A 23,648-nucleotide genomic window follows, 5' to 3' on the forward strand; every position below is an offset into this window, starting at 1 on the left:
ACTCTTGCGTCAACGTACATGATGAAACATTAAATGCGTAAAGTATGTGCGTACATGTCGATTGTAAGCTGCATCCTATTTGTACATATAAGCAAGACCTGGGGCAAAGCAAAATCAAAACAAACCATCAGAATCCTCGTCGATATCATGAGCGGGAGAATTGATACAGAGTAGTGTTAGCACAGAGATAGCGGAGGGGAGCGAGGGAAAATTATTAACCAACGAATGTGGTTGGTATCTTAGCAGGAAAGATACTTCCTTTCTCACAGTCTAACAGCTGCTGTCTGGCGCAGATTCCTGGAGGTGTAGACATTGTGACTGCTATCCGGTGTGGATTTTCTTCATGCCATACGTCGCTGTCAGACACGGTTTCAATGGTTCCACGGGCTCAGGTACAGTACAACAACCTTGCCGAGGTTGCAGCATTCCAGTCTGCGATTATTTAGCCTGCCGATTGAGCTCTTCGTCTTGTCTCATCTGCTTCAATTGTTTTTGGATCTCCTTAGCCTTTTTGACACCGAAGCCGTCGGTGTAGATCTCCCGCACGGATTCCAGGGGCATGTTATGCACTTCGGCATAGCAGAGGGTCACAAAGAGCCAGCCCAAGGAGCAAAATCCGGCGTAGAAGCCGAACGCTCCCGCTTTGTGTCATGCCTTTCATCATTGACAGAAAGTTTGAGGAGATAATGTTACAGCCGCAACAAGTGACGGTGTTGACCATTGTGCCAAGAGCCCGCACCTCTAGAGGCAAGAACTCAGTACCAACCCATGAAGTTGGGGCAACACCAAGGGAGTAGAAGGCAGTATAGACGATGAGGGCGACAAGCAGGACGATACTTTCCCAGGTCATTTCGCGTGGACCGGAAAAGCTGAGGTCGATATTGACCGGAATCCAGTGGAAGACAACGGCCACGACGACAAGCGAGAGACACTAAAGAATACTATGGTTAGAGACTCAAGGCTTTTCTTTGCGGACGAACTAGGCGAAAGACTGTCTACCATTCCCAAAGTGTGACAAGGAGCACTTAAGGAGAAATTATTCCCGCCCTCGCTGGTTGCCATGAAGGGTAGTATTGCCCGACCTGCTGCCTATAGCTGGGAACACTGTTGAGAATAGTGATAGAGGTGGAGGTGTAGGAAGAAAGAGGAGAAAGAGGATAACGATGACATAGCAATGCAGCCGAGTCTCCAACAAGTCCCTCATGATAGTCAAACATGGTTTCAGTGGGAAAGCAAGTCGGCCTCTGAGTTCACGAGAATATTCACCGGCCCCCTCAGAATCTCGAAGACTTGCTATACTCCGTCTCTCGCTTTCCCTGAGGTTATAAGTACCGTCTCCCACGACCCGTGACGTACACAGCAATTACTATAAACCCCAGGTTGCGCCTGATATTCGCTGACACGTAGCCCTCTTCAGGCTTTGGTCACTGAATTTCCTTCATTTTACTGGTCTTCATTCATCACCACACTTAAGGCAATCATGGCCACCGATATGTTGTCTGCGTTCAGCATTGCACCATATGCCTTTGTAGTCGGGCTGGTAGGCATTTCCTATCTCTTCATCTGGCCATTCGTTCAGTACCTCCGTGATCCTAAGGGTAAGCGCCAAACGACAAAGTTGATGTTGAGTACCTGGTGGCTAACCTGTCCCAAGGGTTGCGAAGATATCCCAATCTGACCCCAATCTCCGGAATGCCAGCCATTCCCTTCATGTTGATGGCTTCGCGTGGGTTTCGCTCTCGCGAGCTGATGGAGCGGCATCGAGAAAAGCCTATCATTCGCACAGGCCCTAATATGCTGTCATACGGGGACGTGCGCGCCATCAAGGACATCTATGGACACAATACCAAATGCATCAAAGACCCGTCGTACGTGGTCACGGCAGGCACTCACTACCACCTGGCCGATGTCGTGGACAAGCCAGATCATGCCCGCAAGCGCAAGCTTCTGTCTTCGGCATATGCCTTGAAGAACCTGGAGACGTGGGAGCACAAGGTCAGTGACAAATGCGATAAGGTGGTCGCACACTTCGACCGTGTGTGCACGGCAGCGCCGTCCGCAGCTGTGGCAGCGGGCAAGCAAGCGCCCGACCGAGCTGACTTGACCCTGGACTTCCGCGCGTGGACGGAATTTTTCACCCTGGATGCTATTGCCGATATTGGTCTGTCAGAGAAGTTGGGTTTCTTGGACCAAGGACATGACCTCTGCGTGGCGGAGCGCAAGGACGGTACCACGTACGAGGTGTCGCTACGCGAGGCGCTCTACCCCACAGCACGAAAACAACCACTTATTCTATGGAATTATGATTGGTACCCGACTCTCAACCGGTTTTTGAACGTGATTCCGTATTTCAACCGCATGCAACAATCCTCTGACCACTGGGAGAACATCATCTGGCGTCGTGGGGCCGAGCGGCTGCGGCGGTACGAAGAAGGAGAGCGTCTGGATGATTTCTTCCAAGCGATGATGGGGGACAAGAACGATCCGGCTAACCAGCTTGAATGGGGCGAGGTACTCTCTGAGGTCAATATCATGAGGAATGCGGGCAGCGTGACCACCGCCATCGCTATCACTAACGTGATGTACCAGCTGCTGAAGAACCCCGAATGCCTGCAAAAGCTGCGGGGCCGAAGTGGATGCCGTCCTTAACTCGGATGAGGTTGTTGCGCGTATGACAAAGTGAAACACTTGCCTTATTTGCGGGCATGCCTAGACGAGTCGCTCCGCATCTTCCCTCCCACCTCTCACGGTCTGCCGCGCGAGTCGCCACCGGAGGGGATGGAGATCCTCGGCCAGTGGGTCCCAGGCAATACCTCCGTCAGCATGTCGGCATTTGTGGCTCACCGCGATGAGCGGACGTTTCCCAAAGCCGACAAGTACATCCCAGAGCGCTGGTGGGGCGAGGAAGGGAAAGCCCTGCAACCGTACTTCATCGCATTCTCGGCTGGCGCCCGTTCTTGCATTGGACGCAACATCTCGTACCTGGAGCAGACTAAGATCCTGTCGACTCTGGTGCACCGGTATGAGTTCGCTCTGCCATCCCCCGAATGGGAATTGCAGCGAGAAGAGACGATGAATCTTATCTTGGGCGATATGCCTGTGAAGGTCTGGCGCAGAGAAGTGCCGGTGGACGAATCGTAATTTCTGTTCCAGATTCATTGTCTCTTCTCGTTCTACCTTTTCTTCTTGGACTTTTGAAGCATATGGTGGCTCAATTGATGACTGATGACCTGTTACACACGACCTCCTTGCATGATTATGTCGTAATGCCTTTGCTTACCATCAGTGTCTGCACTAATCGTGTATTGACTGGATTCTACGTACCTGATAAAGGCCAGAGGGGCCAGAGTTTGAACCGGTATGCAATCTTGGCCTAGACAGAGAAGAGAGCCGTCAAAGAGGCGAGATCGACGTGCACGGACTTGGTTAGATGTCACTAGATCCTGCCGTGCATGATGATTTGCAAGGGCTTCCCCGTGGGGGATGGTGAAGAAAGTTTGAAGGAGAAAGCAACCAAGATAGGAATTATCGAAGTTCTCGACTGCACTTGGCACTGGGCAATGAACAAGAGTACCTACCTGGTTAGTAGGTACAGATGAGGGGAAAGAAATCCTTCAGGAAAGAGTAAGTTTTTCCTGATGGGGAAGGGTCCTCCGAGAAGGGAAGGGTTGTCCGTGAGCGGGGAATATCTCCTCTCTCGGCCGTCATTCCATCTTAACTGCATCTGAGGCTGCACGGTAAGTCAATATCATCTCAGCTTCATGTAGCAGTGACCATAACTACGCTCTCTATGGACAGACTCTCCGACTTTCCATTTCTGATATTTCTCGTCTCGTTCGCGTTTCATATTCCCCCTCGCTCCGCTCCGCGCCGACTACCTTTCCCCAGATGGAGATACCGTCAAATGCCGACCGGTCTTTGTCACCAGACTAGACAACATCATCAGAGAGAGGATGTGGATGAATCTGGTCGCATTGAAGCCTTTAAAGCAGTGCTTTCTACCCTTGGAAGTTACTCTATCAGAGACGATTAGCATCACCGTCCCGTCGCCCATCATAAGTGCCCCATGGCGTCTTTCGCCCGAAGCCTTGCAACAGCTGGCCAGGCAATTGGCACCCACGGGGACCGCTGACTATGATGCCCTGATGATCCTGTCTATGGTAGCTGCTACCTACCTATCTCGCGGTATACTTTGGGATCAGCCCGTTCCCTACCGGCACCTGCTCTATGAGCGTCCTCAGTTGAAGATGGGCGGTGCATCTGGTGCCCATGCTCATCAAGAGACGCGCAACATTGCCCAGAAGCTCGTTGAGGCAGAGAAGAATATTGTCATCTGTTGGGGCTCCCAGTCCGGCACTGAAGAGGGATTTGCCCATCGACTAGCACGCGAGATTGGCTTGCGCTTTCAGCAAACCATCATGACAGCAGATCTGTCGGATTACGACCCAGACTCGATCTGTGCCATCCCAGAGACCAAGTTAGCCATATTTCTCCTATCCAGATATGGAGGGGGCGACCCTAGCGACAACACAGCCGAATTCTGGGACTGGGTTCAGAAGGCCCCCGAGGGGTCATTGACCAATCTCCGCTACTGCGCCTTCGGTCTGGGCAACAGCAACTATAAATTCTACAATCGAGTTGTTGATGTGGTTGTCCAGGCTCTGGACCAGCGAGGTGCCCATGCTTTACTACCCGTAGGCAAAGCTAACGATGCTGAAGGTACCACACAAGAGGACTTCATCGACTGGAAGGATGATCTCTTCGCCGCCTGCCGCGCTGAATTGAGCTTTGAAGAAGGCGAGGCTCAGTACTTACCCACATTGGCGGTGGATGAAGACGAGTCATTGGAGTTGATAGATCTCCATCACGGTGTACCCGATCCTCGCGATGCTTCAGGAAAGGTCTCTACTCAGTGCTCGCCGGTACGCGCTGTCCCTATATCCAGCGCCCGCCAGCTCTTCTCGACACCGGACCGTCACTGTTTGCATCTAGACCTAGACCTTACTTGTCAACCTGAGTTAACATACAAAACAGACGATCATCTGGCCATCTGGCCCGGTAACTCTGACGCCGAGGTCGAGCGTCTGCTACAGGTTCTGGGCCGCGCGGACCGGCGCGAGGTGCCAATCGTAATCCGATCGGTAGATGCAGCCACCAAGGTGAAGATCCCCACGCCAACGACCCCGGCTGCGCTTTTCCGATATTACCTCGAGATTGGCGCGCCTGTCAACCGCGATCAAGTTCTATGACTGGCTCCGTTCGCGCCCACGTCAGAAGCCAAGGCGTTTCTGCTTCGCCTTGGTCAAAACAAGGCTGCATACGCCGACTTCCTGCGTCGCACCCATGTCAACCTAGGTCGCCTTCTTCAGCTGGCCGTTCCCGACCAGACCTGGACGCAGCTCCCCTTGTCATATCGTGTCGAAACAATGGCCTCTATCCAGCCCCGTTATTACTCCATCTCCTCAAGCAGTGTCCTCTCTCCACGCAAACCCTCCATCACTGTCCTGGTCGCTTCCAATTCCGTCCCTGAGAATTCCGCAAAGCTCATTCACGGCGTCACCTCCAACTATCTCCTCGCTTTAGCTGAGCACCGTCGCGATGCCACAAGTGGTGCCCATCCTCGTGGCCTTACCTACTACCTTCCCGGTCCCAGCGACGCGCTCGCGGGCGGTCAAGTTCTCGCACACCTTCGCAAAAGCAAATTCAAGCTGCCTCGCCTAGCCAGCTCCCCGCTCATCATGGTCGCTGCAGGCACGGGCTTAGCCCCCTTCCGCGCCTTAATTGCTGAGCGCCGCCAACTGCAGCAGGTCGGCCGCGACATCGGGGAAATGATCCTTATCTTCGGCTGCCGGCGCCCGGATGAGGATTCCATCTATCGCGAAGAACTGGAAGCTCTGCAGTCAACACTGGGTGACCGTCTCCGCATCGTGACGGCTTTCTCCCGGTATGAAGAGAAGCCCCGCCAATATATCCCAATAGCGGGTCGGCGAGCATAGCGAAGACGTAATCAGGCTGATTGAGGAAGGCGCGAACGTGTATATTTGTGAACGGGCAGGGATGGCTCGCGAGGTGGAAAAGACAGTTGGTCGCGCAATGCGGAAGACGAAGGGCAGGAATGATGGCGAGGGGAACGATTGGAGTAAGGCTTTTAAAAGGAAAGGGAAATGGCAAGAGGATGTTTGGGGCTAGGTGGTTTGGATTCTTCATATATTAGCTAAATTCTATGTCTTGCCGATGTTACCAGAGACGATTTTTCAATGAGTTATGAATCACAGCAGTTTATGATCTCTTATGCGTTGATGGTGCACATGGGGATACTTTAGGTTGAAGGAAGTGTCGACAAACAAATGGACAAGATGGCTACTCTGTATCTACCGATATTGAAGCAATCAAGCAATGACCATATAAGTCTGCTACCTCTTCAGCTCTTTCCTTTTCATTGCATTAGTTTTTTTGTAAGCCAATCGTGTATCATGCGCACATGCAGATGTCAATAGAGAAGGGTATCCAATCTATAGAACCATCCAATCGTACCCCAAGTTTTGTTTCCTTTTGCCCCGACAAGAGAGAATATATCAATCCCACCAGAAAAAAGAACGAAGAAAAGTGAAAAGTGATAAACAGCCGCCCCACCCCGCATGTATGTACCAAGCTATATCCAACGTAGGGAAAGATGAACGAAAGAAAAAGAGGGCCGGAGAAAGAAGCGAGGTACGAGCCATAAAGAAAACCCATCTCCAAATACTGTAAGCCACCATCCACACAGTCAAAAAGGCAAAAATGATTAAAAAATTTCTCTTGGTAATTGTGCGTATTTTCCCGGGACAATGCTTTGAAGGGAATTTCTATAGTCTAGGGTATTCTCTTCGCGGCATGGGCCTGCTCAAAGATCCGCTGCCAGATCGCAATCCACTGCTGCTGCTTGTAGGAGGGATATGTGAGTTTTTGAGGTTCTCGGAAGGTCGCCTGCAGGATGTCGCGCAGGCGGGCGCTGAGAAGTTTCAGCGCTAGCATGGATTTCCAGTCACGGATGGAGAAGCGGATGCGGTTGGCGTCAATGGAGATGACACCAGAGTACATCTGAACATCGTGTTAATTCTCGCTATGTATCAAATCAAGCAATGAGGTGGGTTGGTGAGCCTGAGGCATGGACCCCGTTCCGTATGGCCAAGGCTCAAGAGAGGATTAGGAACGTACCTTAAATTCTGGCTCGCCGCAAAGAAGGGCAATGGCAAAGTCGTCGACAACACTCGTTTCGAAGGCGTTGTAGTTGCGGTTTCGGCCCTGCATGATGTTGTAATAGGAAAGCCATTTGATTGGGGGAGAAGATGGGTCAGGGTTGCGGTTGACAGATGTAGGATGAAGGGTGACGGCTTGATTGTTGGCGACGTTGCGCCAGCCTTTACCTTCACGAGTGAGTAGCTTCGGGTAGAAACTCCAAGAAATTACCGAGTTGATAACCGTGTCGTTGACGCTGTTAGTGTCGTATTCTTCGGGAATGACGAAGAATTGGCGATTGCGGCCGCCGTAGCGTGATCTTCTCGGGTCAGTTGGGTCTGAATGGAGACAACGATGACAAGAGAGCTTACCGGTTCAAAGCAGCTTTCTGCATCGGGTCAAGGGTCAATAGACCGGCATCGACAATAGACACCACTAGTTGCATCTTGATGTCTTCGATATTGAGTAGTGTCTGAGAGCTGAGGAAGTTCTTCCGGCAGAACGCGTACTCGTTTGCACCAGGTGTGTTTCTTGTGCGCTTCCAGGAGCAGTAGGCATTGTACACTGTCAGAAGGTCCGAGTCGCCTGTACGAAGAAGATTTGATCAGTCCTGTTTCGACAACCCAGGACGCTTTAAGTCGCTTACCTTTACGGAATGACAGCCTAGCAATATCCTTCTGCGTGTTCGACCCCATCGTATTAACGAACGGCGACTTGGATGAAAGAATGGCTGCGATGCTAACGGTGGCATCTAAGCACCGGAAGAAAGCGCCGTGGATAATCAACTTCCCAAGGAACACGTCCAATGGTAATTTGGCCAGCTGCGTTCCGAGAGGAGTCAAATTCTCTGCGTTCGTCAGAGCTTTGACCTCCTTCAATGAGTCGATAGCACGGCGGATGTTCTTAGGTGACGGTGGGTCGAGTGCTTCCAGCAGAGTCGGCTCCACCTCGCCCAATTTGCATATCTTGACTCGAAGCACCAGGTCCTGAAGAGACAACCGCAACATCTCTGGGGTTTGTTGTTCCGCAAGCTGAAATCGACGCGTTAGCGTATTACGCTACGTGGGCTATTCACAAAACACATACCACTTTGTCATGGCGATATTTTGTGAACATATGGAAGCAGATTCCGTTTTGTACTCGTCCAGCTCGTCCTCGACGTTGCTTCGCATTAGCTCGTGAGATGAAGGCCTCAACAAGGCGTGAAAGTTGTCGTCGCTCGTCGAACCTATGTTTTGTCAGAAAGAGGTCAGAATATGAAAAGCGGACCTGATACTAACCGCATGGTCTTTTCCTTGCCTGCATCGATCACAGCAGTGATATCCGGAATTGTGATACCTGACGGCAATTAGCAAAGCTCGTATCTCAAGACCTAGTAATTCATGCTCTCACCTGTCTCAGCTATGTTGGTAGCAATCACAATCTTTCTCATGCCCTCTGGAGGTACGACGAAAGCTTTCTCCTGGTCTTCACTAGCAATGGACGAGTGCAGGGCATGCACGATCCATCCCTGTTGGAAGGTCGGATCGGATAGAATCTCATCGTTAAGACGGCGAATCTCAGCCATCCCAGGCATAAAGATGAGAATAGCTTTACTGTAATGGGCCATATCGGGTGATGTGGCGATTTTGGCGACTAGCCGCTTGATCAGTTGATAATCGAGCCGATATTCGTCGAAATTCAGAATAGTCTCGCGGGTCTGCTTCGAATACCCGTCAAGCGTCGACAGAAGGCCGCCGCCCGCCGCCTCGCCCTGGGCCATCTCAGACGCCAATTCATCTGAGTCTTCATCCAAAACACCATTCGATTCATTCTCCAGCAGACGGTAGTTGGTCATCTCAACGGCATCCTCTAGGAATTTCATCTCGACGGGGAATGTCCGCCCAGGGATATTTAGCACAGGAACCCCGCCCAGATAAGTCGAGAAGCGCTGTGCTTCGAGGGTAGCCGACATGAGAATCAGCTTTAGATCGGGTCTTCTCTGCATCAACCGCCGGAGAACAATGAGAAGGAAGTCACTGTCGATAGAACGCTCATGAACCTCGTCAAGAACGACATGTGTAATATCTCGAAAATCGTCCGGTCGTTCCAGCATACGCACCACGACTCCCGTGGTTCTATCATAAGTCAGTCTGATACTTTAAGCAGTTCAAAGATACAACAACATACGCAAACACAAGCCTGGTGGAATGGCTAACTTTGCTTTCCAGCCTGACAGCAAAGCCAATTAGGGAGCGAGCTGTCCCAACGTCGTTCTTATTCTCGCCAAGCTCTTCACTGACACGTCGAGCAAGTGATATTGCGGAGATCCTTCGCGGTTCTGTGACGTAAATCTTGCAAGGACGGCCTTGCTGCATCTCATGTTCCAGAATAAACGATGGAATCTGTGTACTCTTACCACTTCCCGTCTCACTGCAAATGATAAGTGCACGATGTGTCTCTAGAGTGTCCAGAATCTCATCTCGAAAGTTCCAGATGGGTAGGTTCATCCTTCCTTGGAGCATGTACTGGAATGATGGGGTAGTAGATTTCTCAGTCCAAATCCTCATCAGCTCTGCATCTGGCTCTGAGCCATCCTTGGCGTTAACTCCGCGGACTGGAGACTCTGGCTTGCTGGAAGTTCCGTTTCTGCGCCGAAAATTGTCTGACAGGACAACGTCATCTTCAAATGTGCCGTGATTTTCCTCAAGTAACATTTTCAGACCCTTCACTATTCTCTTATCGGCTTCATCTTCTTGCGATTTCTTAGCATTGGCAAATTCTGTCCAAAGATCTCTCCAAACAGCTGGAAGGCGCAAATAGGCTTTGCCTTCTTTAGAAGTCTGAGGAAACAGAACGAAAAGAGCCAGGGTCGAGACAAATGCTTCAGCTTGCTGAGATGTGGGTGTTGCCACATTGTCCATCGAGACAAACGTAGCATATGAATTCGAGTTGTGCGTAGTGAGTTCCCATTGGAATGGAAATGGGATCTCTTGAGGCTTTGACCACCTTACCTCAACCGCATTCCGGTTCGAATGCGATGAGGATGAACAGTCTTTGTACGTTACTTTGCATCCGGAGTCCCTAAAAGACATCGTAAGCCAGCCTGCCTAATACCAAGAACCACAAAGAAATGCTTAACAAACCTTGCCTTGCAGGTTTCCTCCAATACTCGTCGAGGACTAAGTCCAGACCATTTCCCAAAGTCACGTACTTTGATAGAAGCCTTGTTCAATTCTTCGGTAATCACGCCCAGTTCCAGCGTAGGCTCTTCAGATCCGAACATGTCCCCTAACAGGTCTGCGTCCTCTCCAGCATTGTCTAATGGTGCTGCGTCATCATTTGATCCCGTCATCTTTTCCTCCGATGGCTCTTTATCGGGATGGTCCTCGGTCGGGGGTTTCTCTTCTGGTTGTGTACGGCGAACGAAAGCTGCTTCCTTTTTCAGGTCGTCGAGCTTCTCTCTCCATTTGTACTCGGCCTCATGCCGGTCAAAGAGTACGTCGTTTTCAATACTAGCAATCTTGCGTTGTAGTTTCGCCGCCTGCGGATCTTGGCTAGCAGCCTCGGTAGGCTTACGGCTCCCCTTCTTGCCTTTTTTAGGTTGGTCAAAGAGTTCCGGCCGCAGCTCGTACAGTCGGGTTTGCAGCTCCAAATACTTCGGGGTCAGGGTGTCAGGATCGAGGGAGCTGTCAGAATCATAGGAATACGACTGCGGAGGGTTCGGTTCCTTTACAACGCTCTTAGGCTTTTGCACTTGACTATCATTGGGGGTCTGTGCTGGGGAAGAAGCTTGTGATGGCTCACGATCTGGTGCCAGTTAGCCATCCAATCTTTACGCGATACCAAGCATCTAAGATTACCAGTGATCCAAGAAATTTTTTTATCCATCTCGCTTCGAGGTTGGGTATTAGTCTGCGTATAAGAGGGCAGTTCCTTGGGCTCGCAATGCAAGGCCAGCCAATCTAGGGCCTCGTCCAGGTTGCAGACCACCTCTTTGTTGGTTGACGCGAAATTACCGGGGAAATACAGTAGAAGATGCTTTAGGGCTTCATCTACTTTCTCAACGGGAAAGCCGAGTTTAGCCAGGGTCTCCTTGAGCGTCCACAGTCTCATATACAACTCTTCTTCCGAAATAGGCTTCTTCGAGTTGGAGTCCCGGCTCGACACGGGGCTGAGCTCGCGTTCCTCAGTCTCAGCCAGACTCAATATACTATTCAGAACGTCGGAGGGGAGCCATTCCAAGAGATTAATCGACACGGATTGTTGCCGTAGCACTCTCCGCTCGGTATCCAGCTTGGTGACCTGTCGAGCTGCATCGTTCCTGCATTTTGAAGCATATTTTTCCACGAGAAGCTGTAGCTCAGCTTCCTCCAAGTGTTTCTCGAGCTCTTCGGGGGTGTAGTTCTGTAGTGAAGAAGCCTTGTCCTTATTGCTGTTGATGACCGGTTGCTGGTCTTCGGCGGGAGTCGGACGGTCGCTTTCTGATACGTTTTTGGAGTCCGCGGTCGAGGCAGGTAACGATGGTTCGGTGGACTTTGGCTTAGAGGGTACTGAGACAGTTGCGAATCCTCGAGCCGGATTAGAGGCAGCCTTCTTCTTCTTTCTATTGTTGGGCGGCATGGTTGTGGGTAGGTGCTGGTGAGGGGAACGGAGGGGAGAGAGGGAAAGGGAAGGTCGGTTCGGTTTAGCGACTTGGTTCTGTAGTTCGGCTGTTGTTCACAAATCTGGTCTCAGGATCAGTCCAAGCACATGTTCTGGATTGTAAGTCGAGACCGAAAGGTAGGATAAAGAGATATCGTCATAGCCATCCAAGTTGTGCGTTTGAGGGGAAGAAAATGAGCGCGCACCACCAGAGATCGGAGAGTAGGAAAAGGGCAAGGCGGCGGCGGGCGGAGATACTTGAGACTTGAGTCTTAGTCCCCCTCCCCACAACGGCCGCAAAACTTTTATGACAACATCATCGGCCCCATTCGTCTGCGTGTGTCTGCCCATTGTCTTGTCACGCCGGCATGCTTCAGTCCACCACATAATATGGACGACTTCCCATGGGAACAGGTGGATTCCGGCAACCTGGAGAGTCTGCAGGTCGTTCTCTTCTCGAGTTCGACTGCTCGCAGAATCCGTGCTCTCCAGGAGCTCCGCGATAGAATTGGTCAGTGTTCCCTCCCCGGCAAGGCCAGCCCAGCCAGCCCAGCCCAGCTGCCCCTCTCGCCGAGTTGTTGAGATACTAACTGTGGACTTTGGCTTCAACTAGCTTCCAACTTACCATCTCAAGCGCGCCAGCCTGTCATTGGCCTTCTGTTCAAGACTTATCCTCGTTATGTCGATCGTCCCTCTCGTCAAGCCGTTCAACAATGCCTTCGAGAGCTGCTCAAGGCTCCGGTGCCGACCGATGATCTGAAATACTTCATCCAGAAATTGCAGATTGAAGCCGCGAAACCTGCACTGGCTCCCGGTCCCGCTTTGGTCCTGGTAGAATGGTGCTCAATTGTGCTACAGATTTTGGCTGAAGACCCCGAGGCGCCGCTGTCTGCCGCTCTGGACACGATCGCCGTCGATGCCAAAGCTCTGGATACCTGCCTGGCCGCCGCTGGTCCCAAGCAGGCTGTGAAGATATCCGCTTTTCGAGTCACCAGACGTGCGCTACGTGCTGTCTTCTCTTCCGCTACCTGGGGTGAAGACGTAATCCGTCAGGCTGTTCAGCGGTTGACCAGCGACGCTGCCACCGGACAGAAAAACGCACCATTCCTTGGCGTCATCTCCGGAGTCTGCGCTCGACTCCCGACTAAGAAGCCAATCCTAGAGGAGCAAAAGAAAGCCATTATCGCCTACTACATCAAGGAACTGGTCGGAGCCAAGTCTGCTCCGCCCTCTCATATCGCCGATGCCTTGGGTGACTTCTTTGTCGCATTTGTTACCTACGAAGACGTTGCCTCCGAGTTGATACCGCCGTTTGAGAAGGCCATGTTGCGATCACCTGAGGTGGTTTTCAGCGGCTTGCTCCCATCCCTCTGCTCCTCGCTACCAGCGGATTTCGATCTTGCGGAGCTTCTTCATGCTCGACTCTTGAAGCACTTGCTGTCGAGTATGAAGTCAGCCAACCCAGCAATCAGACAAGGCGCCGTTCGCTCCTTCGAGGCGTTACTATCGAAGTCTAAGAGCGACAGCCTTCTGCTCAAGTTTACAAGCGAAGTTGTTGGTCCTTTGAAGACCCAGAAAATTACCAATCCCGAACAACGTGCTGTGTACGCTCAAGCCATTGCAGCTATCCTTCCTTCTGTCGATATCGCGAAAGAAGTGGTCCAGGGTCTCGTTCCGGTATTCTCGCGTGAATCCAATGAAGCCGCCTTGGAGGAGGAGATTAAATCGTTTTGCAAGCATCTGACATTCCTTCTTCACTCCAAAGTAAAAGTCAACGACGATGTCATCAACGCTATCGTCAAAGGGTCCTCCGATAAGCGGGTACCCTTCAAGAAGCTTTGGCAGCTCAATGTCAGTCAAGTTTTTTGGGAGGTCGAAGCTTCGACCTTGGCGAGTGCCGAGATTGAGCCCCTTGTTAACAAGTACCTGGCTAAAATGAAAGAACTATATACTGAGGTCTTCTCCAACCCGTTGCCTTCTGCTCAGGGTGGATCTTTGTCTACAGCTCATATCTACCTTGCCCTTCTGGAGCGCTCGGCTCCCCTTGCAAGCTTCGATAAGGCCGCATGGGACGATACTGTAGCGCAAGCGATGGTGCTCAACCCAAAGCCATCATTCTTGCTCAACCCCAGGGCATACTCCAAGCTGGCCTCTCAGGCTGAAATTCAGTGGGCGGTAAGGGCACTTGCTGCAGTCACCACAAGCTCTAAGTTCGAAGGCGCCGAAGATACAGCCAAGACTGCGTGGGCTCAGGCTTTCATCTACAGCGTCACTGCACCTGGACTTCACACTAGCTTCCGTGACGAATCTGCTCGTGCATTGACCCAAGCTTACTTGGAGAATGTGGCCAGCGTCGGCCGGATCATTATCAACGGATTATGGGCTTGGATTCTTGCATTCAGAACAGGCGAAAAGGAATCTGCACCAATCTCCGCGGGTCCTGAAAGCGAAAGACATCTGCATCTCGTGGTGAAGGCCATTTGCCCGTCCTCTTCTACCTTGCAGGCAGTGGGAAACATCACAGCCGACCTGAAGAGTCAGCTTGTTGAATTGCTTCTCCTTGCTCGGCCTGAGTTGATTCCGAATGCGCCCTGGATTTCTCTGTGTCTTAGAACCGGCACTGATCCGGGTGATTTGGTGCGCGAGTTCGCAGACCACTGCTTGAAGCAACTGACTCGCGTGCAGGAGGTATTAATACCCTTACCTTCTTGGAATTGCTTACTAACTAGATGGTAGGACCCTGTTCAATCCAAGATTCCTCAACTGAACGCCGCTATCTGGAGCGCAGCTGGTGAACTGGCCTTTGTGGCTCCCGATGCTATGGTACCTCGTCTCGTCACTCAGATTCAGGAGGACTTGGATGTATCTCGTGTTTCAAAGTTCACACCAACCGATGTCGCCATTGCACGTACTCCTGAGGGAACCATGTTCGTTGATGTTCTTAGCACCAAGTCAAAGCCTACTTTTGACAAGAACAACAAAGACTATAACATTCTCAAGTGGGAGGAAGAACTACGGGTGCAGTTGGCGGAAAAGAAGGGCCAAAAGCCGAAGAAGCTTACTGCTGATGAGCAGGCCAAGGTCAAAGCTCAGCTTGCCAAGGAGTCCAAAATCCGCGAAGAGGTCCTTGAGGAGATCAAGAAGGTCGAAAGGGGAACTGGAATTATTCAAGGCCTTGCTAGTGGCCCGGCGATCGATGCAGACGGTTGGATCAACCCTGCTGTGAGCGCCTTGCTCGCACTGGCAGAAGCTGGTGCAGGCTTGTTCGCTGGTGATGTAGTCTCCAAAGCCTATATCAAGTGCTCAGAGAAGCTCTCCTCACGCCTAGGTCCGTTGCGGCCCTTCGTGGGTGTCGCAACCCTTCGCGCGATTGGCCAAAGCCATCTGCCACCCGAAATGGAAGCGGAGTCGCTCGGACGTAAGTACAGTGAAGATCACCAATCGACTCGGATACAGTTCCACTAACACGTCTGCAGAACTCGTGACCAGGATTCTTTATCGCTTGCGCTTTGCATCTGAGCAACGTCCTCTTGATATCTCGTCGCTGGCATACGTCCTTCCCTTGCTCTTCTTGATCCTCAGTCGAAATGGAATTGAGGAACAGAAAGGAGAAGAGGAGGGCGAACAAGTACTCCTTGCCATCGAAGTCTTATCCTTCCATTCAAGCTCCTGTGAGTTCCACAGTCCGACTTCAATCCTTTTTCCAGAAAACTAAATCAACATGTACAGTTGCCGACGAGCGCCTTCCTCGAGTTGAGGTCCTGAACCACTTGCTCTCCTCAATGCAAAGGTATACTCAACACTATAAGCTCATTAAGGACACTCTTTTCGATTTCTGTCGTTCGATCTCGCCCAATATCTCCAAGGACGAACTGGATGTTTTGTTGAAGGGCACCATTGTTTCTGAGGTGTCCGTTCGTACATCTGTCTTACAGGTTATCGAATCTGAGATTGACTTGATCGACCTCGACTTCTCCGAGCACATCTGGCTCGAATGTCATGATCACGTGGAGGAAAACGCAGAAATCGCTGAGACTATTTGGGAAGAAAATGCGCTCGAGGTCGATGACTCCTCGTATGGAAAGATTATTCCCTATCTCGCCTCCAAGGATTCGCATCTTCGCGGCGCTGCGGCTCGTGCCTTGGCCCATGCTATTGAGTCAAACCCACCTATCTTCGGTGAAATCGTCTCGGAGCTTCAGTCCAAGTATGCAGTCGAGATCCAGCCTAAAGTTCCCGAGAAGGACAGTTACGGAATGCCCAAGAAGATGGACATGACCGACCATTGGGAGTTCCGTAGTGGTATTGCTCTTGCATTTGGTGCCATGACCAATCTGTTTGAAGGCAAGCAGGTTGTTGAGTTCCTTCGCTTCCTGATTGAAAGAGGCCCATTGATCGACAAGAGCTCTGTGGTGAGATCCCAGATGGCGGAGAGTGGTCGGTCCGTCATCGGCGCACGTGGCCAGCAGGCGGTGGAGGAGTTGATGCAACTTTTGGAAACTACGTTGGAAACATCTGACAAAGGAAGTGAGACTTCCGACCTGCTCAATGAGGCAGTGGTCGTTCTGTACGGATCCTTGGCCCAGCATCTCAAGGCCGACGATCCTCGTCTGCAGACGGTCCTCAAGAAACTCCTGGGCACTCTTCCTACGCCTTCGGAAAGCGTACAGTCTGCAGTCTCCGGATGTTTGCCACCTCTCATCCGACTCTGTGGCCCTCAACAAAGCGGACAGTATGTCAAGGAGATGCTGGATCAACTCCTACAGTCCAAGAAGTATGCTACGCAACGTGGTGCAGCCTATGGCCTTGCTGGTATCGTCAGCGGTAGAGGTATCTCCACTCTGCGAGAATTCCAGGTTATGGCTCATCTTCAGGATGCTTCAGAGAACAGAAAGGAGCCGCATCAGAGACAGGGTGCTCTGTTGGCATATGAATTGTTTGCGACCATTCTTGGTCGGACTTTCGAACCATATGTTATTCGGATTGTCCCGCAACTCCTCGCCAGTTTTGGAGATGTGAATGCAGATGTCCGTGATGCCTGCCTCGATGCAGCAAAGGCCTGCTTCTCAAATCTCAGCTCGTACGGTGTCAAGCAGATTCTTCCCACCCTCCTTGACGGTCTTGATGACACACAATGGCGCAGTCAAAAGGGGGCCTGCGATCTTCTAGGAGCAATGGCTTACCTGGATCCCCAGCAGTTAGCGGCTAGCTTGCCCGACATTATCCCTCCGCTGACAGTGGTCTTGAACGACACGCACAAGGAGGTGCGCAATGCCGCCAACCGCAGTTTGCAGCGCTTCGGTGAAGTCATCAGTAACCCTGAAGTTAAGAGCCTTGTCAACGTACTCCTCAAGGCGCTGAGCGACCCCACTAAATACACTGACGAGGCTCTCGATTCACTTATCAAGGTCTCCTTCGTCCACTATCTTGATGCACCATCCTTGGCTCTCGTCGTTCGTATCCTCGAGCGCGGTCTCGGTGACAGGTCGAACACGAAACGCAAATCTGCGCAGATTATTGGCAGCTTGGCTCATCTCACGGAGCGCAAAGATCTTATTTCGCACCTTCCAATCATTGTCTCTGGTCTTCAGTTGGCTATCGTTGATCCTGTGCCCACCACCCGCGCTACTGCCTCCAAAGCCCTGGGTTCACTTATCGAGAAGCTTGGAGAAGATGCTCTTCCCGATCTCATCCCCAACCTCATGACTACACTCAAATCAGATACCGGTGCTGGTGACAGATTGGGATCCGCGCAGGCTCTTTCGGAGGTTCTGGCTGGATTGGGTACAACCAGACTCGAGGAGACGCTGCCTACCATTTTGCAGAATGTCAGCAGCTCGAAGCCATCTGTTCGCGAAGGCTTCATGACTCTCTTCATCTTCCTGCCCGCTTGCTTCGGAAATAGCTTCGCTTCCTATCTGAGCAAGATCATTCCCCCAATTCTTTCGGGTTTGGCTGATGACGTCGAATCTATCCGTGAGACGTCCCTCAAGGCCGGTCGCCTGCTGGTCAAGAATTTCTCTTCCAAGGCCATCGACCTGCTTCTGCCAGAGCTTGAGCGGGGTCTCGCAGACGATAGCTACCGCATCAGATTGAGTTCCGTTGAGCTTGTTGGTGATCTTCTCTTCAGTATCACTGGTATCACGGCCAGGACAGATGCGGAAGAGGAAGCGGAGGAAGCCGCTCAAGCTGGACAGTCGCTTCTCGAAGTCCTTGGAGAGGAGAGGAGGAACAAGGTCTTGTCTGCGCTCTTCATCTGTCGCTGCGATACATCAGGGCTTGTCAAGAGTGCTGCGATGGGTGTCTGGAAGTCGCTTGTCGCCTCCCCCAAGACCCTCAAGGACATGGTGCCAACTCTATCTCAACTCATCATCCGCCGCCTTGGCTCTTCTAACATGGAGCACAAGGTCATTGCTAGTAACGCTCTGGGAGACCTCATCAAGAAGGCAGGAGAGTCTGTTCTCGCGACTCTGCTTCCTACGCTCGAGGAAGGTCTTCAGTCATCTCCTGACGTGGATGTCAGACAGGGTATTTGCATTGCTTTGAGAGAGCTTATCGCCTCTGCTTCCCCTGAGGCCCTCGAAGATTACGAGAAGATCCTTATCTCAACCGTTCGGGTGGCTCTGGTCGATCACGATGAAGATGTTCGCGAGGCTGCAGCCGAAGCGTTCGACGCTTTGCAACAGATCTTGGGCAAGAAGGCTGTCGACCAGGTTCTTCCTCATCTCCTGCTCCTCCTGAGAAACAACGAAGAGGCAGAGCAAGCGCTGTCGGCACTCTTGACGCTTCTCACCGAGCAGACACGGGCCAACATAATCCTACCGAACCTCATCCCTACTCTTCTCACTTCTCCTATCTCAGCATTCAATGCCCGGGCTCTCGCCTCCCTGGCCGAAGTGGCAAGCAGCGCTATGACACGCAGACTGCCTACGATCCTCAACTCCCTGATGGACAATATTGTATCAACGACTGACGAGGAACTCCGACAGGAGTTGAGCAGCGCTTTTGATACAATCTTGGTATCTGTTGATGAATATGACGGCCTCAATGTGATGGTGAATGCCATGATGACTCTAATGAAGCACGACGATCACGTTCGTCGTACTAACGCGGCACTTCACCTTAAGAACTTCTTTGCCAATGCCGAGATGGATTACTCCAGATACCATCAAGATCTGATCCGCGTCCTGCTCGTCTCTTTCGACGACAGGGACAAGAGTGTTGTGAAGGCCGCATGGGCGGCGCAGAGTGAACTCACGTCTCATCTGCGTAAAGAAGAGATGGAGGTACTTACCATCCCTACACGCCAGGTGTTGCGTGGTGTGGGTGTTCCTGGCGCCAATCTTCCAGGCTTCAGCCTCCCTAAGGGTATCACTGCTATTCTGCCGATCTTCTTGCAGGGTCTTCTCAATGGAAGTGTTGAGCAGCGTACGCAAGCCGCTCTTGCCATCAGTGATATCATTGATCGCACGGGTGCAGATTCTTTGAAGCTGTTTGTCACCCAGATCACGGGTCCCCTTATCCGTGTTGTGTCTGAGCGGTCGGTGGACATCAAATGTAAGCCTCTTCTCTCATCCATGCGATTCCGCAGCCTTGCTTATATGTACTAACGATGAAATCCAGGTGCTATCTTCTTTACACTTAACAAACTACTGGAAAAGATCCCGTTGGCTGTTAAGCCATTCCTGCCCCAGCTTCAGCGAACGTTTGCCCGTGGTCTGGCCGATTCCACCAGCGAGACTCTGCGCAACAGGGCTGCCAAGGGTCTTGGAATCTTGATTACTTTGACACCTAGGGTCGACCCTCTGATTGCAGAGCTCATTACTGGCACAAAGACACCCGACATTGGGGTTAGAAATGCAATGATGAAGGCTCTTCAAGAAGTTGTCGGCAAGGCCGGTGCCAACATGAGCGAGGCTTCGAAGAACGCTATTCTTGCCCTCATCGACGACGATGCCAGCGATCAGACTGACGCCGTGGCTATCACCAATGCCAAGTTGCTCGGTGCTTTGGTCAAGGTGCTTCCACCCGCTACTGCAGGCCCACTCATCAAGAACCGAGTCCTGACCGCAAACCTCTCCCACTCTTCGATTCTGGGACTTAACGCTTTGCTTGTTGAGGCACCGTCATCTTTGACCGAACACTTTGCTACCGAGACACAAGCAGTCATCTGCCAGGGTGTTACCAACAAGGATGTAAGTGTTTTCCGGATCTTAAGGACAGAAGGTAGATCTAACCGTCGACAGCCTTTCATTTCCGACAACAGCGTCTTGGCTGCGGGCAAGTATCTGTTGATTGAGGACGAGCATCGCAACTTTGAAGTCAACAAAGTTATCTTCGAAGCCCTGGCGCCTTGCATCCAGCCCGGCGCGCCCTCGGACACCCGGAGATTGGCGTTAGTTGTCATGCGGACCGTTAGCCGACTTCATCCGGAGTTGACACGGCCGCATCTGGCTCTTCTTGCGCCCCCGATCTTCGCTAGTGTGCGCGACATGGTCATTCCGGTGAAGTTGGCGGCGGAGGCTGCCTTCCTTGCGATTTTCTCTGTGGTGGAGTCTGAAGGCGCCGTGTTCGAGAAGTACATGGCTGGACCGGGGGCTGAGCTTCCGCCGGGCCCCAAGCGGAGCATGTCGGACTACTTCAAGCGCGTTGCCTTGCGTCTGGCAAGTCAGGCTAGGGAAAGAAAGGAGGCGGAAGGTGGACAGGGTGGCCTCGGCCTGTCCAATGATGAGGTTGATGACGAGAAGGAATTGTGGAGCATTGGCAAGGTCGACCTTGGGGAAGGGGCCTTTGGGGATGAGTGATCGTAGGAAGCGGGAATAGATTTGGTCTACAAGCGGCATGAATTAGATTCATATCCTTTTCCAATTGTGAGGGTATTTCTGATGATGATTATGAAGACTAGGTAAGTTACCGAAGAGAAGAAAAAAAAAGAAAGGTTATGTGGATGTTGTAATTAGTGCATATTATGATTATCTACAGTCTCTCGAGTACCAACGTACGTACTTACTACTACTACCTAGTACTCTTTATCAGGAGTTGGATCCACCTGTCGTACTTGGCCTTCTGGGCCGTCGATAACGTCAGCTCCTTATCAGTCACGTGCTTAGCGGTCGGCGGGAATTCCAACTATAAACCACCATCCGAAATGTCAACCCAGCGAATGAGGTGCAGCAGAATCGCACCATTTGTGGTGAATCCGGGGCTGGGAAGAGGAGCGCTTCCTTGAAATATCCTGTCAATATCCCCGGAAGAGCGAGCTCGCATGCGAGGAGAAAGATTGAGGCTCTAACGGTAGACCCCAGATCGGGACAAGCGGCTGGGGCACAAGCCCTAGGGTGGATTCTCTCGCTTAGAGGCACAGTGGCTTAGCTAATCAGTGGGCGTATCTCAAACTCCTCACCTGGGAATTCTACCCGTCGTCGAGTGCAACGAACATCATCCGCCAACGACCGTCGATACGCCGACATCAAGATGTGAGTTCCATCATCGATTTCTGCTCTTGTTGTTCGAGAGGAGAGTTACGGCCCTTCGATGGACTACTTTTTTTTTCCACCATGCACCCGCCCCGGATAGCCCATCGAAGGGCTCTTGATTCCTCCTACTCGTCGAAGCAAGAATTTGCCCGGATCGGTTTGGACCTCATGCTGACCGACTGCTTTTTTAATACACCATAGGGTCAACCTTCGCACCCAGAAGCGCCTCGCGGCCTCCGTGGTCGGCTGCGGCAAGCGCAAGATTTGGCTCGACCCCAATGAGATGAATGAGATCTCCAACGCCAACTCCCGCCAGACCATCCGCAAGCTCGTCAGCGATGGCCTCATCATCCGCAAGCCCGTCACCATGCACTCCCGCGCCCGCGCCCGTGAGCTCGCCGCCGCCCGCAGAATCGGCAGACACCGTGGTCTGGGTAAGCGCAAGGGTACCAAGGAGGCTCGTATGCCCAGGTATGCACATATCACTCTCGTCTCTGAAACAGAAGGATCGGTCTTGCACCTGTGATGCGATCGGATAGCGAAGTTGGAATGGACATCAGCCTGGGAGCGGTATTTACTGACATGCGGTTTTTTCTCAACTACAGCCAGATTCTCTGGATGCGCCGCATGCGTGTTCTCCGTCGCCTGCTCGTCCGCTACCGTGCCTCCGGCAAGATCGACAAGCACCTCTACCACGAGCTCTACCACCTGAGCAAGGGTAACACCTTCAAGCACAAGCGTGCCCTCATCGAGCACGTAAGTTGACTCCTGTCTGCTTTGGCTGCACCAACCACCTTGTTTTCGAATAAGCCCTTGTCACGCTTGGAAATACATGCAAACCTGAGCTGGCTCATTGGAATTCTCGGAATCACAGAAGCTTGGAAACTAACTTGGTCTTTTTCACCCACTACAGATCCAGAAGGCTAAGGCTGAGAGACACCGTGAGCGTGTCCTCAAGGAGGAGATGGACGCTAAGCGTGCCAAGAACAAGGCTCTCCGTGAGCGCCGCTTGGAGCGCAAGGAGGCCAAGCAGAACGCTCTCGTCGCTGAGGCCCAGGAGTAAATTTCTTCTGTTTGACGAACTTTGGCGGTGCGGAGGTTGAAAGCGGGGAATAATGGGTTAATCGATCAGCCAGTGGAATATAAATCAGGTCGACCAAAACTACACACTTCCCCGTCTTTTCGTTGCAGGTCTGGCTCGTTGGCTTTGAGAGCAAGAAAAAAAAAAGTTGCATCCGGGACAAAATGGCTTCTGTTTCAATCGTATCGGGAGGCAACCCGGCACACTGGGTTCGTCGGGAACACGGAGGAATGACATACATCACTTCTTATGCTTTATCCTTTCGCCCGTTGACACTACGGGGTGAAGCGCAATGAGTATGTGATCCGAACAAGACAAGAAAAAAAAAAAAGAGAAAAGACCAACTTTTTCATTAAAGTCAAAACAATGGCATGGCGCTTTGTGTGTGTTACGAATATCCGAACGTTGTTCATTCTACTTTCTTCCTACACACGGTCTATCCATTCTCTTCTCTTTCTTTTCCGTCGTGTCTCAGACAAGCAAAGCAGAGCCATTTTTACCCCGGATGTTCTTGTTTTTCTTATCTCTTTGTCATCGTGTCTTGTCTTCTCTCTACAACCCTCCTAAATTTCTCCTTCTCCCCCCTTTCTCAAGGCCCGGTCTAGCCCTCCACGTCCGACCGGTTTCCCTTTTGTGCTTTCTCCCGCTCGACTTCCCCCGCATCGTCCTTGTTTAATGTCGTAACGTTTGCTGAATGACACGCTTGAGGGGTTTCTAATCAGGTCAATCGGTCGTAAGGGTAATCTTATCGTTGAACTGTCTGTTTGTTGTAGGCCCCACTTGATGGATTCGTGACAAATCTGTCTGTGCCCAGAATGGGAGATCATATTAAGAGTTCCCGGGGGTAAAATCAATCCCCATCCTTCTGTTACTACAGTACTTTTTCCAAGACGTCTGCCTAGTTCCAGTCTACCGATGTCCACGTTTCGCTTTTCATAAAGTAAGCAGTGACGTGAACTTGGACGTAGTACCCCTTTGTGAGGGGATGGCTGCTCCTAGAAATAGTGGTTTTTATTTTTTGGGGTGGTACTACGCTTAACCACTAAATGAGAATCAATGAAGTCATAGGAGGAACAAACATTACATAAGTCTTTTCTCATCATTTTGGGGAGAACTCCCACGTTAAAACCGGCTTAGTAGGGCTGGAATTTAACCCCTCATGTCATTCAGCGCTCATTCCTCTGTACGGTGGGCTCATTCATTGTGTGGGGGTGTTGCATTTTGTGCTGTGGAGGGGTCGGTGGGTTGGA

General features: G+C 51.6%; 5 protein-coding genes across 5 annotated transcripts; 3 read left to right on the forward strand and 2 right to left on the reverse strand.

The window, feature by feature from the left end:
• Positions 1-438: 438 nt before the first annotated feature.
• On the reverse strand, positions 439-1,062 carry BO97DRAFT_421850 (myo-inositol transporter; the record flags this gene model as incomplete). The annotated part of the gene is made up of 3 exons (XM_025696736.1): positions 439-641; positions 694-931; positions 1,000-1,062. The coding sequence occupies 3 exons, from the start codon at positions 1,060-1,062 to the stop codon at positions 439-441; spliced, it is 504 nt and encodes a 167-aa protein (XP_025554213.1).
• Positions 1,063-1,492: 430 nt separating this feature from the next.
• BO97DRAFT_462819 (cytochrome P450) lies at positions 1,493-3,141 on the forward strand (the record flags this gene model as incomplete). The annotated part of the gene is made up of 3 exons (XM_025699431.1): positions 1,493-1,598; positions 1,655-2,641; positions 2,681-3,141. 3 exons carry the CDS (start codon positions 1,493-1,495, stop codon positions 3,139-3,141), a joined length of 1,554 nt encoding a protein of 517 aa, XP_025554214.1.
• A 314-nt stretch (positions 3,142-3,455) lies between these two features.
• On the forward strand, positions 3,456-6,189 carry BO97DRAFT_432268 (NADPH cytochrome P450 oxidoreductase family protein; the record flags this gene model as incomplete). Its single annotated transcript, XM_025697527.1, has 5 exons — positions 3,456-3,585; position 3,624; positions 4,061-5,240; positions 5,283-5,944; positions 5,997-6,189. 5 exons carry the CDS (start codon positions 3,456-3,458, stop codon positions 6,187-6,189), a joined length of 2,166 nt encoding a protein of 721 aa, XP_025554215.1.
• Positions 6,190-6,852: 663 nt separating this feature from the next.
• BO97DRAFT_339180 (putative ATP dependent RNA helicase) lies at positions 6,853-11,820 on the reverse strand (the record flags this gene model as incomplete). Its single annotated transcript, XM_025691542.1, has 11 exons — positions 6,853-7,080; positions 7,198-7,540; positions 7,590-7,803; positions 7,865-8,249; positions 8,305-8,446; positions 8,499-8,556; positions 8,611-8,685; positions 8,770-9,335; positions 9,388-10,281; positions 10,344-11,007; positions 11,061-11,820. The coding sequence occupies 11 exons, from the start codon at positions 11,818-11,820 to the stop codon at positions 6,853-6,855; spliced, it is 4,329 nt and encodes a 1,442-aa protein (XP_025554216.1).
• Positions 11,821-12,231: 411 nt separating this feature from the next.
• On the forward strand, positions 12,232-22,380 carry BO97DRAFT_338973 (60S ribosomal protein L19; the record flags this gene model as incomplete). The annotated part of the gene is made up of 10 exons (XM_025691537.1): positions 12,232-12,352; positions 12,455-14,529; positions 14,578-15,259; positions 15,318-15,512; positions 15,571-19,398; positions 19,465-20,036; positions 20,088-20,641; positions 21,519-21,788; positions 21,923-22,073; positions 22,231-22,380. 10 exons carry the CDS (start codon positions 12,232-12,234, stop codon positions 22,378-22,380), a joined length of 8,598 nt encoding a protein of 2,865 aa, XP_025554217.1.
• Between the last annotated feature and the right edge of the window lie 1,268 nt (positions 22,381-23,648).

Source organism: Aspergillus homomorphus, assembly GCF_003184865.1.
Source record: "Aspergillus homomorphus CBS 101889 unplaced genomic scaffold BO97scaffold_6, whole genome shotgun sequence".
Taxonomy (NCBI): domain Eukaryota; kingdom Fungi; phylum Ascomycota; class Eurotiomycetes; order Eurotiales; family Aspergillaceae; genus Aspergillus; species Aspergillus homomorphus.